Source organism: Harmonia axyridis, chromosome 3 (assembly GCF_914767665.1).
Source record: "Harmonia axyridis chromosome 3, icHarAxyr1.1, whole genome shotgun sequence".
Classification (NCBI taxonomy): domain Eukaryota; kingdom Metazoa; phylum Arthropoda; class Insecta; order Coleoptera; family Coccinellidae; genus Harmonia; species Harmonia axyridis.
The window spans coordinates 7,093,787-7,112,168 of record NC_059503.1 but is presented as its reverse complement, the minus strand read 5'-3'; the positions used below and the strand labels follow the sequence as shown (position 1 = coordinate 7,112,168).

Here is an 18,382-nt window from a genome sequence, read left to right as displayed (position 1 = left end):
GTTTCTCGGCCGATCAAAGAGTCGTCCAAATTCCCTTGAAAGCCATTCATGAGAGCTTAAACAAGTTCTACGCCAGGAAATGAATCATGTTTTATTCAATAATTAACTGTGCGAAGGAAAACACTCGCGATATTTTAATTAAATCCATATGTAGTTTTATGAGAACTGTTTCTATTCAAGATTGTGCAAACGAAAGTGGCTGTCACAAGGATTCTGACATGGTGCAGCCTTTTCCAGCGAGCGTACCATATGACGCAAATGAAAGGAATTGATTTCATTGTTCCACATCTACCGTCAATTTAATTGCTGTTTTTCTTATTCCGCTCATAAGAAAATGTGATGACAGTGTTTTAATAATCCACTGAAATTTTCTATGGTTCTAAGCTCAATAGACAAGTTATCACGGAAATATTCTTCTTGAATTCTATGTTTCTGATGAAGTGATCAGATTGAAGTTTTGCACAGAACTTGATATTGTTATTTTATAGTTACGCCCATTATGTCAACACCGTTGGTTTTGTGGTCACGGAAATATTAGGCATTTATTTTCCTATATTTCACATGAATTTTCTTTGGTTCGGATGATGTGGCCAGCTTGAAACCTACCCTGAAAATTTCAAGTTGCTAGATTCTTCCGTTCGAAAGTCATATCCGATCATAGAAGTTACAACCACAGAAAATCGCCATAATTCATAGAGCGCAATGATGCATAAACTTTTCTCGAATTCCAACGGAAGAATTGAAATTGGCTGCGTTCCGCTTATAGATCTCTAAATTCTTGGACGGTTAGTCGAAAACACTTTCTTCCACTTCGGAAATTGGTTACGAAATTCATCGTTCTCTCTCACACTCGCGCGTGCTTTTTTTTTCACATGAAATGATAAATTGTTTGCTTTCGTGATCAGTCGAACCGATATGTGAAGCGGAGAGAATGCAATGGCGGTCTGTGTTAATTACAGTCATTGAGACGGATTGTAATGGAAGATAGTCCGAAAGATTACTATTTGTCTTCTCTTCATTGACCTTTCCACTTCTGAACTCCGTAATGACAACGAGTAGGAGGGGCAACTTTTCTCTAGACATGGAATGAAAAGTAAATATGTAATGCATCAACTCTATGAAAGACTTGCATTCTGTGAGAAAATAAAGTTACGGTGTCTATGCTCACAATTACGAAGCACAGAATTTAATATCGGGACAAAAAGTACCGATGGTATCCTGTCAAAAACATTGATCTATGTTCTAATATGGGTACATAGAATGGAAGACCAGAGAAAACACGATCGATTGGTTTCTGTCAAAAAGATATTTTATTTCTATGTTCACTTTTGAGGGCTAACCTAGCTCTATGCTCAATTTTATGGGACACAGAATGGGAGACCATAGAAAAGCCAATGGCTGCGTCCCATAAAATACCTAGTTCTATGCTCAATTTTATGAAACACAGACTGTGAGACGAGAGAGTGGCTTGAACAGACCCATTGTTTCTGTAATGTTACAGAATATCTCTATCGAGCCGGTAGAGACAGGTTTAGCGTTTCGCACGCTGTTCTAAACGGACTACCGGCTTTGTATACATCATCATAGCGCTGCCGTTAAACATCGATATTTACCATAGGTACTTACAAGTACCACAGGAGCACAAATAACGTTATTTGCACTACGGCATTCGACTTAAGTACCAACAGCGATCTTTCAGATCCCATCGCCCATAGATATTACCGGCCGAGCAAGGAATGTCAAGCATGGCGAGGAAACCACCCGGTGAGAGCACGCTTCTCTGGTTCTCTGTCGCAACAAGAGTATAACTTGGTGCTCGATGGTCTCGATTGGTTTTGTCCGCGCAGGTATACACCCATTAATTGCTCCACTTCGGCTGCATTAGCAATATGAAAGGCATGACGTTCGATATCGTTTCACAATGGATCTATAGAGAAATTCTAATAAGGATCACCATACTGCATTCAATCGCAAAAACGAAATCACAAGCGAAATAGAACAGGTGCATAACCAGATAGCGATCATTTTCTGTGCTCCCATTGTCATAGAAGTCTCTATTCCGGAACACAGAAAGTTGCGGGGGATGCGTTCCACGAATTTTATGGAAAATAACATACCTGTTACTTTCCCATAACTATTCCATATCTTTCGTCGATCGTATTCGAGATAATTCACGATCGACTCATAGAAAAGTCGCGCCAACTTCCCCAACAATAGATACGGTTGTTTATGTACAATGGTAAACCAAACAGGAAATTGTGATAGCAAAAGGATTGATTCGACCATTTCTTCAAGTTTGCACATTGCAGGAATTATAGATAGAACGACATAACAATCTATTGATAAGGTCCAGGACCAAGAAGGCCGTGGGAACCAAACCTCGAATTGACTTCTCTAGGAAACGTCCGATGGCATCCATCGATATCTAAGTGTGGGCAGATGCACAAAATGATATCTTATCGCTGATATTCCCCAAATTTTGGTAATGAGGTCAGACAAAGGCCGGATAGAGAACACTATAAAATATATCTGTGATTCTGTGAATCGATCCACCTTAGAACTGTCAAAATCGAGGTTGAAGTTTTCGCTGATAGATGTCAGAGATAATATTAATTTTCACCGAAATGTCAAATCAAATCCTGAGCTCTTCATTATTGATATTTCTCGTTTAAACATATTGAGTTATTGCCATTGTTGAATATAAAGAATATCTTTCGAGATTTTTTCAAGAACGATAAAAACACACTGTTGAAATGAATTATTTAATCTTTGGCAATCGATTTCGGTATATTAACCATCATCAGGCCAGCGAACATTGAGGTGGATTATACGTATGATAGATAGTATATATTCATCGATTTGATCTTCAATATGCAATTTAAAGTTTTTATTTTGACAATAAATATCAATTATATTCTTCGAAGAATTTTTCTTGCGTGGTTGTGTTGATTTTAGATTAGACGAAAGTGATATAAAGATATAAAAGATCATTTATGTTTGGATAATAATAACTGGCTTTTATTGTTACTCCAACAAAAATCGACCCTATATGCAAAGATGTAATGTTCGATTCTATGTTCTAAAATGGTTGTTACGGCGTGATGCCAACTTTTCTTGGAATTCCATTTTGGTGTAAAAAAACTGTGTAGTGTTTGAAAATATCTATAGAGTTTGACGATTTAAATATGAATTGATGTTTGTTCATTGTAAATTGTTGGAATAAGTATGTGATTCCTTTGATAAATTGTGATTGGATTTGAAACCGCGACTTGAAAATTTGTTTGACATATTCAATGGATTCACACCTCAAGTGAGAATTTTAACTAGTTAAATGTAAATATCTGATGAATATTATAATATTGTGGAAAGTTGAGCTTTTCATTCGATTTACAAAATAAAAAAAAAGAAAGAAAAACTCTATGTCCCACGTCCTGATAGAGCAGTTTACGAACTAGCAGTGCAAGCGTTCTATGTTCACTGTCGCAACCGGGCCGCGGGTGTAGGCCATCTGGAGCACCACAGAGCGACTTTCCCACGGTCCGCGCGCTTTGCGCCACGGTATCTGGCCAGCCCACGCCAAGCCACGCAAAACTTCTATATCTCGCATAGTCTGCTTATCTCGAGCGGTCGGTTTCTCCTGCGATCCTCTCTCCGAGAAGAGATACCATTCTTGAAATGTCGCTGCTGCGGTTTCGCTGCCGGCTTCCGTCCGAAATTCGTCTTCCTGTGTACCACGGTATAATTAATCGTCTTAAATCACTACGACCCGTTCCACGGTCTATCTGTCATCGGAATTAACAGCAACAAATCATATCCGTTCTTCTTTTTTTTTATCGCGGGACTTTCATCGTACAACCCCGCGTGGCAGAACCATAGAGTGGTGCTTAAAACAATATCCAGGTCATAGAGTACCTTCGGATCTAATCCAGTTACTCTCGGTTGGATCAAATCAAACATAGAGATTTTTGAATTGTTCTAATATATCTATGTAAAATCGCATTAAAATCTTGATGTTGCCGTGTTTTTTTATATTCATTGATTTCAATCTGAATTTAACCAATATTTTCCGGGTAATGTAAAGATGTATCTTCGTTTAAAGAAATTTTTTGAAAGATTGCAATTTTAAATTATTACGAATTTTGAATTGGTATCAGGTACAAGAATATTCAAGCAGATTTAACTTATTTATTTTGATTAGACGTTGTATTATAATTCTCAGATATGAACAAATCGATTTTAGCGATACCATCGTTCACTTAAAGAAATAGTATAAGTGGGGTAGATGTCGACTCAATGTATTCTATGCAAATTGCATAGAAAGAAGGAAATTACATCCGTTTGGCACGTTGTTTGTGACGTTCCGAAAGGATGCTCGAAGTAGACATCGATTGATCATAGAAAATAATAATGACAAATAGATGTGACATAGAGATATCGATTCTACCGACACCATCACAGAGTGAAAAGCCATGAAACCCCGTTTTTGACAGTTCCTGTCACTGTTTCGGATAAAAATATTAACAAAAATTAGTGTCGACACCATTTATTCTACGCATCTTGTCTCGGGCCAAAACTGACCACGTGAATTGAATGCACCGTGACAGTAACAATCGGAATTCGTTGTATCTCAAGATTGATTGATTTCTGACATACAGAATCTGATGTGGAAACGCGAGGACAATACAGACTGCGTACGTGTACGATCGTCTTTCAACGCCGTATAATTAATAACTTAATTAATTTGAAAATATCCCGTCATTGTCCAATGAACAAAAGCCGCCGTTTCCTACGTCCACAACGTGAAATGTAATTGGTTTTCAACATCCATCTGTTACTTCTTTACGTCATACCTCTCCTATTCAACTGACGCTGAGATTGAATTAACGCCATTGTTTTGACTGTACGAGAAAGATGAATGAAGTTCACATATTCTATGATCCGTCAAGAAATCAGTTTTATTTTTCTGTGGTTCGCCTAGCGATTTGACAGTATAACTTCTTTAGAGGTTAATAATTACACCCGCATTGTGTCTTTATAGAACAAGGAAGAACCTCTTGCAACTATAATGATATCGCATTTGAATTTCGTGCCTCAACTTTCTCGGTTCTCCCTGACTTTATACGAGACACGTTTTCATAGGAAGTCCGTAAAAAGACATCGGCTCCAATGATGCCATCTGTGATCTTCTCAAACCATCGAGCAAAAATTATACCGTGTTAAAACATAGAAAAATATTCTTCTTTTTATATAAGAGTCCCTACGGATTGGTAAAAAAGGCAAGAATGGATCGAACGGCTCATTTTAAAAGGAGAGAAGAGCGTCTTCTTTCTTCGGGGCACATAGGACAGGTTGTTGTGTGCATTGTAAGCGACTCGCAGTATTGTAATACGGCAAAGAACCCGCAATAAAGAACATTTCCTGTCGCACCGACAATAACTCTTGGAAAACAGTAAACCTCGGCTGTGAGTAAAGTTCAAGTCGCGATATTCGTTTAAACATGAATATCGGCGCTTTTTCAAAGACTCACGGCGCTAGCGACGAACAATAAAGCCATTCATTTCAGCGCCGACTATGACATGTATGTAGACATTTCATTCTACATGTGCTTTCGACCGTTCGGCCTGATGTGGAGATGTCGCAAGGGATATTCTGAATATTCATCTTTGATTTTGCTTGATCTCTAAAATAAAGAAAACTATCGATTTTCTATGTTCTCACAAAATGACATAGAAATGAAGAGCATTGGCAACCCTGCCTGTAAATATAAACAACACCAATAATTATCTACGACCTCTATATAAATTAAAAACTTGACTAGAAACCACAAATTGTCAATTTTAGGTATATGAAAACAAAGTTGGTAAACGATTATCTTGTTACTCAGACAGCTCGAGTTGTGAAAATAATCGTTCATCTTCATAAAATCAGAAATTCATGCCCACTTTTCAAGTGTCGTTTCACGACACTCGTAATATATCTTTCTGTATTATGACGCATACATTTATTGGATTGTTTATATTGTGGTTAAATGACTTCTCACATAGAGTACAGACAAGGTTTGTCACCCACATGGCTCATAGACGAAACAAATACGCTGACGCTTTGACAGTTGAATTTCAATGATTTATCGACAAGTGGAAGTGTAATAAAGAAAAACAAACACCACAGAACATTGAGGAGTGTGAGACGCGCGAAAATAACTTTTTTTTATATATTTCCAGTTAAAGAATTGATGCAAATTTCGCAAACTGAAGCTCGTTAGAAATTACTTAGAATTCTGCTTATTTATGTATCATTAAAGGAACATGTGTTGAACATTACTTCCATCTCAGTTATGATGAATCATTATAATGTGGTTTGAAGGTCCAGTTACACAGTTCTGTGACTTCTTGTAGAATAATTCGAGCAATTTGCAGGACAAATTGTTTTTCTCAGATAAATTCATTGACAAAGGTTTATGATAATATTCTGGTCTCATAAGAAAGAATGAACATAACATTACCATTGTGAGCTGTCTCGATATTGCCAGTGTTTCACTTTTCTTCCGAAAGGGGCGCTATTTAATAAAATTACCATGAAATTTGATTCAAATGACAATTGTCGAGGTTATTAAAGCCTAATCGAGAGCAAAGACGAATGTTTGTACAGAAAAATTAGACGAACGTTGAAGTACATGAAGTACATTGAAGGTTATGTTGACGAATAAAGTAGAATTATTAAGAAGAAGTGTGTTTTTACTTGTTAGGTCTTACCTGCATTTTCTTTAAAATTCAGGAAAAACTAGTTCCTTCAAAAGTGGCCAATTTCATCTCAAAGAAGTGGACACACCAGTATCTAGACATCTCAAAAATACTCAAAATTATAGAAAACACAGAAAGGAGAGATCAACATATCTATGAATCTATTATTCAGAATTCTCATTAAATTCGATCAGTTTGGAGATAAAAAGACGCAAAGAAAGCGAAGAGTTTAGTCGATGTCAAATTCTGGATTAGATAATTTTCTATGACCATTCTTCTCATGTTGGTACATAAAAACTAAAATCGAATCAATTCGATCAGATTGAAAATAGATCAAAGAACTTCATTCATGTCAAATTCTGCATTAGTAATTGTCTGTGACCATTCCAACACCAGATAGTCGAGATCTTCATCTTCTCATATTAATACTCTACACATTTCAAACGAGAAAAATTAAAATCGAATCAGAACGGCTGAAATGACCGGAAGTACCATCATGGATAAGAATATATGGCCGGTTCTTATACAAGCGACCAACTTTTTCTGCTTCAATTAACATAACTGTCTCAGTTTACGACGCATGGGTCTCTCATATACAGCGTCCACATAGCGTGCGTCTTCTTCTCGAATGCCGTACTCAAATCGGTATTTTTCAATTACTGAATTTAGCACTTAATGAGGCGAAGACCGTATATAACGAGCTTTTTCGCAAGCAACGTATCATTTTTCTGCAATTTCAGGCGAAACGCGAACGCAGGCATTTTTCGACTGTTGGCACTACTGCCGATCAATTTTCTGCGGTGAAAAACGGCCATTTTATTCGTTAAGATACCGCTTGAAATTTCTCAGAAATATCTGGCGATTTCTTTTCGCAATCCGACGTTCAAACTAACAACCACCCGATGATACTTCATAACCGGAAAGCAACGTCCAATCGGAAACAGGTGTACCAGCATTCCTAACCATAGACAGACGCCTATCGAATCGCCCATCGAATTTATTGTACTATAATGCGAACACCGTGGTCATTCATAGATATCTGCAATTTCTGTTGCGACAATAAATTGTAATTATCTCTTTTCTTCAAGTGGATAAATTGCACTAGTCCGTTTTCTGTTTTTGGAGGCTTATCTTGTTGCTCGAGGTCCAGACATGGAAGCTGCGTGGATTGCCAGATGGGTTGATAAGTCTGCTTCTTCTACGCGTTCACTATTCTATGACATTTCTTACCTAAAGAACTGCATGGCTTCATGCGTATTTTCGACGTTTGTGTCAAGCATAGAATTCAACCGAGCAACACAATTTTCATCTGTCAAACATGAGGTAACTCAAAATCGAAAGGACAGTTTCCATAAGACCTAAAGGTAAAGCTTTTTCTGATTGCACTCTATGTGATGTTACTTGTATGATACAGAAAATGTGATCAAGGTTGCAGCGCTATAGTTAGCCATGAAACAAACGTCGAAAAATTATAGTGTAATCAGAAATCTTGCCGGATATCTATGAGAAATAGTGTCAGATATCTATCAGAAATCTTGCTAGATATCTATGAGAAATCTTGCCAGATATCTATGAGAAATAGTGTCAGATATCTATCAGAAATCAGTCCAAAAATTCACATGAAAATAGGCGTCAAAATTTACACAAAAGAGGCAGAGTTCATACTGGGCATTTTGTGACTATTTCTGGGCTGATTTTTGACAGATGTCTGGCACTTTTATACTATGATTTTCTGTATCTTTTTCTGGGCTTATGACAGTGCTGCAAATCTTGGCGTTATTTTTGATCTGATGTTTATAGACAGTGTTCTTCTTAATTAGAGTTATGCCACGTCAAACACAGTCAAATTATGTTGGACGACCTGCATTTTTACATTTCTATGGAAAAGCTCGTTAAATTTTATTTCTGACACAAATGCCTAAAAAAAAAGATTGCAAGCATGCGAATTTCAAGCATGGGCACATAAATAAACAATAAAAAGGCTTAGGTGTTAGGCTATTATGAGTATACCCTCCAATGAAACTCATATTATGCAATTATTAACCACAAAAATGAAGTCGAACATAGACAAATTTCAGATGACATTGACAGATGTGAAGATTATGTGTTTCGCCGAGAATATCGTTAATTTCTCAACGAATAAGTACTGTAATGAGACGTATGCAATGTTCGGTAGAGCTCTTCACGAGTATACCGATCGGTCATCGAGAGCTTTGCATCGTCCAATTAAAATGGAATAATATGAAATTATCTGGTGTTCGTATCGGCAACCGTGCCTCTTGAATGCATTTCATCAAAGCGACGATACGGGAGGTGGCCAACGATGATAATTGATACCTTCGGCGAGCCTTGACACATAACGTTTTTCTCTCAATTTCAACAGCAGGGCTTAATGGCGATACATACCGTCTGACAACCAGCAGAGTTGCCAACACCATGCAGCTGTAAGCTTGCGATTTGCGATTCAAGATAAAGAAGTTACTTTTCGAAATCTTCTGTGGTCTGGAACTCCCGACACAGAATGACAGATTACTGTGTCACTATCATATTCGATGATTTGGAAAATCTAACCTTAACGTGAGACGTGAGTCTACATAGAACACGGTGACGATCAAAGAAATGTTACGAAGAATCGGAACTTATAATGATAGACTTTTTGTATTGAAAGGTAGAGAAAAGCATTCAAGCTTCAAGCAGAACATGAACTTTTGCATGGAGCTTGAAAATGTTACTTTATATTCAAATAAAAAATTGAATTCCTATTGAATAACTTCAATCACTAGGAAAACCAAATTTCGAAAGGCAATTCTGGTAGAGATTTATCCGGAATAATCAGAGGTTTAGTCACTGAATGTCAAAACTACTTAATTCTCTATGACTTCATCACTATCATATTCGATGGTCCAGAAACGTCTAACCTCAAAGTAAGACATTATTCATAGAAAACGACAATGATCAAAGAAATGCTACAAAGAATCGGATCAATCCTGCCAACTTTTAATTACCGACTTTTTGTAACATAAAAAAGAATGTTGCATTACGTCGAATAACGATACTCGTGTGCTCGGCTCTCATTTTCATGCAGGAAAGAAGCGATTGTAACAAGACATATTACGAAAGTGACGCTATAAATTCGAATTTATTGATGTAACTGTCCGACGATTTTATCTTAAATAAATTTCAACGGCGGCCTGTTCATATTTATGCCGAAGTGATAAATTGAACCGCGATCATCATCCCCAACTGGTTTTCCGTCTAGTCTAATAAATTCCAATTCGAACATCCTGCGGTGTGTAGCACACAAAACCGCAGCCAACTATTGTTTTGGACGAAATATTGGCCTGAGTGTGTGGATGTCTACCTCGAGGTCACCTCTTGAACGCTTCGTACAGTTTCTTGGGAAATTATACGTAAGAACTATTCATAGCAATTTTCAGGTTGTTTTCGATGGTTCTACTACAGTTGGCAATAGTGTGACATTCGAGAACATAATGTTCTATGTTCTAAGTGATGCCAACTGAACAGGCCTAGGAGAGTGGAGATAAAAAACATAGAAGAAGAAAAACTAGAAGAAGAAGACTTATGGCATACGCATTTGCGTAACTTTGCGTTCAATATTCTGCTGCAAATTTAAACGTTTTTATTATAAGTTATGCAAGATATTTTGAGAGTCTGAATAGACGCATTATTGTCATAGAGAAGCCATTGAATTTTAACCTCAAAAATATTGCTGTAGTAGGAATGTAGTGAATTTAAGTCGCAGTCGAATAAATTCTCGAATCTGTCTATTTCAAAAATTTCTTGCGCTGCTTTTTATAGGCTTCGACACTAGAAGTAGTCAATCTTCACGCACGACCTTCATGTAAAGTTGTAAGTGGCTCAATGGTGACATTTACGCATCCTGAATCGGTGCAATTAATAAAAACAAATCGATTGTAGTCCGACGTTACCTGAAACAATTAAAATAAACGATTAGACAAATTGTAATGGATTAGAATGCTCACGATGCGAACGACTACACATGTTGTCCTGTCGACTACTAATTTATTAAGTAGCCAGTCTCAGTCAACCACTACCTGGAAAGATCAACGGATTCGAAAACATGCCTTTTCGCGAAACGTTTAACCAGCCGATCGTCGTAGTCGACTTGATTTTATTCGATGGCATTCGATACCATCCGGTCGGACTATCGAATAAGAATCGGTTTTCTGCGATCACAGAAATTCCTCGTGTTCTGTCAAGTCTTGTCTATTGATATATGATCCTTGACAAGCACGGTAGTTTTTTCATAGAGTGAGATGTCTGAAACACTGGTGTACACACTTACTCTTGAAATCCCGAAGATTTTCATTACGTACTATAGCAATCAGTTCGAGGTTAGAATTCAATGTTGTTTTAAATGGCCTAAGTTCATAAATGCTATGAGAAAATTAATCAGACTTGCAAAATATCTAACATATTTCATAGAAATAAAAGTTTAAATTCTTGAATGAATATAAACATCAACAATTTCCTCAAAAACTAATGTTAATAAATTTGTTTTATCTTATTTGATAATGAATTTCCATCAAGTAAGGAATAAATATACGGTTTTTGAAGTTCTTGAACGCCAATAAATTTGACAATATATTTCACACTGTCTTCGTTTCCAGCGGTCATAGAATCAGCAGATTCTAGTGATTTCATCTATGACCAAATAATTACACGCCAACGTTGCCAAACATCATAAAACGACGACGATAACCTAAAAATGCCAAAGAATATTCTCGTCTTCATTCTATCTCTCTCCAAACGAAAAGGTCAAGTTACTGCCCCTCAACACCACCTCAGGAAAACATTGAAGACCCAACCCATCGTTCTAAGCGACCACAAATCAGCATTTGACTATAGAAAACACATTTCGACATTCCTCGTGTGTGTATAGTTAAAATCAAACAAGTTAAGTAAACACGAGGAAAGAGAAGAGGAAGTTGGCATACCTGTCGGGCAATCACAGGTGTATGTGTGTTTGTCCCTCTGGTGACACAGACCACCATTCAGGCACGGACTTGGATCGCAGGGGATGTACTCGCTCTCGCAATTTTGACCAGTGTATCCTTCCTCGCATGTACACCTGAAAAAAAAAATCAATGCATATTAGGTTATTTCGTAATTTTTGGCACCTTGGAATTTTATTCTATGACCCGGGCTAATAGGGTAGAATGTTATTCTATGGTCGAGACCTGAATCATAGAGTAAAGTGACATATTAGCTTCTTTTATAATATTGACAGTTTTTGTAAAAATGTAAAAATATTCTTCTGTGATCCAGATGAATCGAATATTCTTCTATGTATACATCGAGTGAACTTCCTATAGAGACATATAAGACAAGAGTTCTTACGACTATTTTATGGGGTAAGATGAAAATCTTGCGAATGGAACACGCCTGTGGCCATGCCATGCCCGGTTACCGGTACATAGAAATGTATGTAGAGATATACTTCGAACTCTTCCTACTTTCGAAGGACCGTTACAGAGTCACGTACAATTTGTACATTAACATTGCTAGTTTTAATTGATGCACGTTGATCTTTGCCACTTCGTGGGCGTGGTTCCAAAATATTTACAGACGTAACCACTCCACCCACTTCCAACAGTTGGCGACACTGGCTTTGAAAGACCATAGAGTTATAATCGGAAGTTATTACTCTATGATTTTGTCCAGTCGAGTCAAGAACAGTAATTATTTATGAAACGCTACAATTTTCTCATGAATTATTGTTATCGAACGAAAGACACAATTATAAAAGAAAATGTTAATGAATTCATGAAAAAATATCTCAATATCAGTCTCACATCCGGTTTCTTCTGAGAACTGTTACCAACAAGACCAACTACCATGTTGTCTTTTAATGATCCACTTCTTTAACATATCACAATATTCAACAAATACACGGTTTAAAATATTATTGAACTTTCTTCCTTATTGAATCTCCGGTGTAACTTTGAATCCATAGAGTTGATTGAAGTATCGGAATTGTCCCTCGAGGCATAGAGAATGTTCGAACCCTATTTCGGCACACTAATGACATTATGTGGTTAATAGGAAGATATTACAATGCCACATAATAGTCAACTTCTCGCCTAACAGACAGCATTCTGTGGTTACCGGTTTCAGGAGTGTAATGACATTCCCATGAACAATCTATCCTTTTCGCTCGTCAAATGAACAAATAATAGGGAATTATGGAGGAACGATATCGAGGTAATAATTTATCGAATTAGTATTTTGCGCCTTTATTGCCTTAATGAGAAATACTGCCGCTTCCTTCTTGCTTTACAGTTCTATGACTAACGCGTAATTTTTAGAGCAGTGGTGCCAACGATATATAAAAAATGTATTGCCACTTCCTTCTAGCTTTACAGTTCTATGACCAATGTGTAAATTTCAGAGCAGTGGTGCCAACGTTATATAAAAAAAAGTATGAATCCCATGGTATTATAAACTGGATGATTGAAGTGTTCAATTTATTGACGTAAAGAACGAAGTACTAAATCACTTGGAGAAATGTGACCCAGCCACTTTGTCAGCGCAATCGAAATGTGCGATTATTACGAACAAAAAACTCACTCCTCGATTTGCCAAAGACCGAAAGATGAAAGCGATATCCAAAAGTTTTTTTTTGCAAAATTATATTGTCGTGGTCCAATTGTCAGCAGAGATGTTTGAGATATTTAATCGTAGGACGAATCGTTCGGAGGTTATTTTAAAGCCCGAAAAAACCGAGTGGTCGTTTTAACCGATGCCTGTTTTTTGATATTTTCGTGGTCCTACAATTAGAGTTCTCGAGATTCCGGCCAAGTGAGGAATTAAGCGGACTGGTTTGACCACGATCTCGTTCTTCTGTTTATTCAAGTCTCTCCAGTTCAACACGCAGTCAGGCATCAGTGTCATCGACTGTTATTTCAGGTGTCAAATTGGAAAGTAACATTTGGAGTCACAGACTCGAGGAATGTCAAACATAACCTCTAAGATTTTCGATTCTCCGTGTCGATATACTCATAGAATTTGATCGACAGAACACGGAATAATATTTTCGACTGATTTTCGCACGCAGAATTCTGATACAGAATGTGCTAGAGACATTTATAGTGTACTAATAACTCGATTAGGTTCGTTATATTTCACTGAAATGTTGCGTATATGAAGTTCACGAAAAAAAGAGGTATTCAAACATTCATCTATACAACTTTTACAAGGAACATAAGTAGTAGCCACTTTCTTGGTTGAAGAAAAAGTTATCAATTTTTGACAGTTATAGAACTACAAAATTGCCAAGAAATTAATTTTAAAAATAAATTTCTTTTTGGTGTAACGCTACTTATGTCACCGAATAACAAAAATCCAACGTTCAGATTGTTACGAAAGTAATCAATAAGTCTTATATAGATTTATTAATTACCTTCGTAAGATATTTCACTTACATAATCGTCAAAGCCATTCAGTTCAGTTTTCTCATATTTCCATATGCTAATCATTAATTTTTTCCAAGTTGGAGACGTCAAAAGATCCGGTTATAAACAAATGATACCATGACTGGATCTATCATAAAGGTAACAGGAAAAGTAAAAAAAAAATTAACTTATTAATATACGACCACGACCTTCAAAGAAAAGAGGGGAAATAAATCGATAAAAGTTGAATATCAAGAACGAAGTTGTGGGAACTTCGAGACAGATTTACTCTCTGTGATCTTCCCGTCGAAGTTTTCTGTGGAAGATTGTTCCATAGAATAACCGAATCACCGTATCCTCTCCCATAGAAGAAACGTCAAAATGTAGGACACAAACAATCGGACCGGTATGACCATAGAAAACGTTCTATGATCACGATTATAGCCAATAGAATACCACAATATCACCACATGAGAAACCAAACAAATGATTCTGACCTTTCGCCGTGGCGTACTGGGATTCGATTGTGTATCGAAACGGAATCACTGACAGTTCGATTATAATCTGAATTCCCACATTTGCGGACCACGAGGCATAAAATAGAGACAGAACGAGGCATTGCGGGGCTGGGTCTAACAACAATTAACATAGATGGAACGATTAATGTCACAGAACAAGCTGTGATGATGAATGGATTCATAGATACGAAAGTGGACGCGTTCCATTGGACCATAGAGATACGAGTGGAGCGAAGAATCTTATTCAATTGGCATAAATGGCCCCCTCGATTCTTCTTATAATTATCATGCTGACAAACGAATGAATATGATGGATAATATGTCTGTATAAACAATGAGTACGAGATATTATTTGGGATATTCAGTGCGAACGCCACAAAGCGTCTCACCAGGGATTTCGATGAAAAGGTTCTTTGTTCGATTGGTACCGAAAGAAGTTCGCAGTGTGGGAAGGACATAGGAGAAGTTAGCTGCTAAATGGCCCATCGAGACGATTGCCTTTCTTTTTAAAAATTGATGAAGCATTCATGACGCTTTCGATTGAATTGGTCTCTTTTGACAAGATAACAGGCTGTTAAAAATTTTTTTGAACACAAGTTTTTCAGGATTATCTGAAATGCATCTTGTGAGTGGAAAAAATCAAATCAGGGGCCAAGAATATTTCTTCTTCTACCTCCGGATACTATTTCACACAAAACATTCAATATTCCACATCATGTATGCATAGTAACAATAATTCATTTATCCTGTAAGGCATTTCCTAATGTATAGGTTGAAACTATCAAACAACCATAATTTTAAAGAAATATTCGCTAAACTCTGTAACAAAAGTTTTCTAGGGCTGTCTCCTGTCTTAAATTCCTTAATACTTCTAAGAAATATGATTAAAAAAGCTTCATAGGTTGATACTTAGTTGTTTTGTTCATAAATGAAACGCATACATTCTATCATTCAAAAGATATTTCCAATAGGAATTATGCAATTTAAAATGGTTATAATGGCAACACTCTTTATTATTTTTACATTTCTTATGTGGTGGAACAAGAGAGTTATCTGTGGTTCTGTCTACACCTGATTACCTAACTGACAGTCAATCCCATAAGTTAGGTTAGATCAAAAAGAGAACAACAATAGAAACTCCTGAAAGTTTCAATTCATCACTATAGAAGTGTATACAATAAGAGATTGTAGTGAACAACAGTGTAGTCTATGGTTTTGTCATCACTTGATTACAAAACTGACAGTCAATCCCATAAGTGAGGTTAGATCGCAGAGCAACCAAAGGAAACCCCACAACTAAATTCCACTGCTCCCATCGAGACCTGAACACCTGAACCATAACATTTTCTGATGGGAAACTCTCAACGGAATCTGGTAGCCGTCGGGCCTAGTGGCAACACTGTCCCAGGTCCGCCACAAGTGGTTCAGCGATTCCCCTACACGAAAACCGGAACCATTAGAGCGGGCCCGCGTACTGACCCCTGGGTCAACTGATAATAATACATATGCACACACTGGCATAGGTGGGTAGTAATGGCCAAGGATTCCGTAACCATTGTTCCTCGCTCCTATCTTACGTGATATCGGACTAGCAATTTGCGACCAGAAAACGGGGTTCTTCCCCCACTCTAATGGGATGAATCATAGAGGGCGCGGTTGGAATGTCATCTGTCAAAAATGAAGTTGCGTGGTTCGATGGTCTTCCAGGAGCAATCTGATCGAGATTGCATAGAATACAAGATGTTGAAGTATAATCCTTCCAGTAGATCGTTGAAGCAAGAAGAAGAATAACATTTTTTGCTTCAATTAGAGTTTGGTACGTAGTACAAATAAGTAGTTTCAATGTTTGTACATATGGTTTATATTGTTCAATAAGTAAGTTCCATGATCCAAGATTCTTGGAGTCTAATGAAGGGTGTTTTTTTTAGAGCTATAGAACTTTAAATTGCAATAAAACAACGGTGGATTATTCGATTGACATGAATTTTATTTATCCGCAAGATAATCTTGTGGCATTGAATTTTAAATATGATTTCTGGCATATGACTGCCACGGCTGGCTCGGATGTAGTCCAATTTTCGATGACTTTTTCCAACATTTGTGGCCGTATATCGGCAATAACACGGCGAATGTTGTCTTCTAAATGGTCAAGGGTTTGAGGCTTATCCGCATAGACCAATGACTTTACATAGCCCCACAGAAAGTAGTCTAGCGGTTTAAATCACAAGATCTTCGAGGCCAATTTACAGCTCCAAAACGTGAAATTAGGAGGTCACCAAACGTGTCTTCCAATAAATCGATTATGGCACGAGCTGTGTGACATGTTGCGCCGTCTTGTTGGAACCACAGCTCCTGGACATCATGGTTGTTCAATTCAGGAATGAAAAAATATGTAATCATGACTCTATACCGATCACCATTTACTGTAACGTTCTGGCCATCATCGTTTTTGAAGAAGTACGGACCAATGATTCCACCAGCCCACGTATGACGTAGCCATTCAACCAGAAGTGCGCTTCTCCGCTAAACAAAATTCGCTTATGAAAATCGGGAACAACGGCAATCTAAAAATTGCACTATTTGCAAGCGTTGTTTAGGCGTGAGTCTATTCATGATGAATTGCCAAACCAAACTGAGAATAAATCACTTGACAGCTGTTGAATCGGTCGCCATCTCGAACAGTAATGCCAACTTAAAGTTATGTACCTCGAAAAAAAAAAACATCCTTTACAAGGAACCAAAAAGTGTAATACTTCATCTTTATAAACCTCTAGTAGAATACCAAAAAAAAAGTTCTGGGAGAAAGAAGCGGTAGATAATAGTGTTGCAAGACCTGAAATGACTTCAAACCCGTTGGCAAAGTTTTTCTCCGACAACCGAACAAAAACACGGCCATTTCTGTCGACCTACACTTTTTCGACGGAAATGTATCTCGTTCTACAAGAACTCGGACAGTCATATTTCCGGATATATCCTTCCATCAGGTTCCCATGACCACCAATTAAAAACGTACTGTTATAATGTGTTTGTCTCATAAAAGCGCATAATCTCCGCCTCGGGCAAGGTCGTTCTTATCCTGTACCCATTGCATTTTCATAGAAAGAGGTACAGTTATCGATCGATGACACAACTTATTTATTCACGTTTTGCGACAACAAAGACCGGCTGCTCTGCTGCGACGTCTTTGAATGACCTAACGTATAGAAAATCGCGCGTTCCTAATAGGTAAAATCGATTTGCATCATCTGCGGAACGTCAGATTGGTCCTTGAGGTCCGCTTGAATAATGCAGCGGCATTTTTGACAGGTGACGTTTCTGCCTCGCCTTCTGTGATTCATCCAGAGATGCATAGAATGTCTGCAGTCGACGCTTCGAAGAAATTTTGGTTCGAAAAGAGGTAGTGAGTTTGTTGTCGTCCTGAATAATAATCAAATTATAGGGAAATCCATGAGAAAATGATGTTAAAGGGTATTTTTTTTTCTATACCCAATCTGCAGCTGAGATTAATAAAGATTAGATAAACTGGTATAATCATCACAAAAATGTGATACTACAAGAAACACCCTGTATCTTGAAAACAGCTTTTTTTACGCTGCAGATTCGCAAACAAAAAGCTAGCTTACCTAGCGACCTCAAAAAATCGGGTCTGTCCAGGTACATTCCGAGCAATATTATTTGTGATTTCGGA

General features: G+C 37.4%; 1 protein-coding gene across 2 annotated transcripts in view; it reads right to left on the bottom strand.

Annotated features, from left to right (window-relative positions):
- LOC123676036 (neurogenic locus Notch protein) overlaps positions 1–18,382 on the bottom strand; it is an 82,572-nt gene that overhangs the window by 24,195 nt on the left and 39,995 nt on the right. For both annotated transcript variants that reach the window (XM_045611682.1, XM_045611684.1), the window contains exon 5: positions 11,720–11,853. In XM_045611682.1, the coding sequence (XP_045467638.1) occupies positions 11,720–11,853 (134 nt within the window). The remainder of the gene's footprint in view (positions 1–11,719; positions 11,854–18,382) is intronic.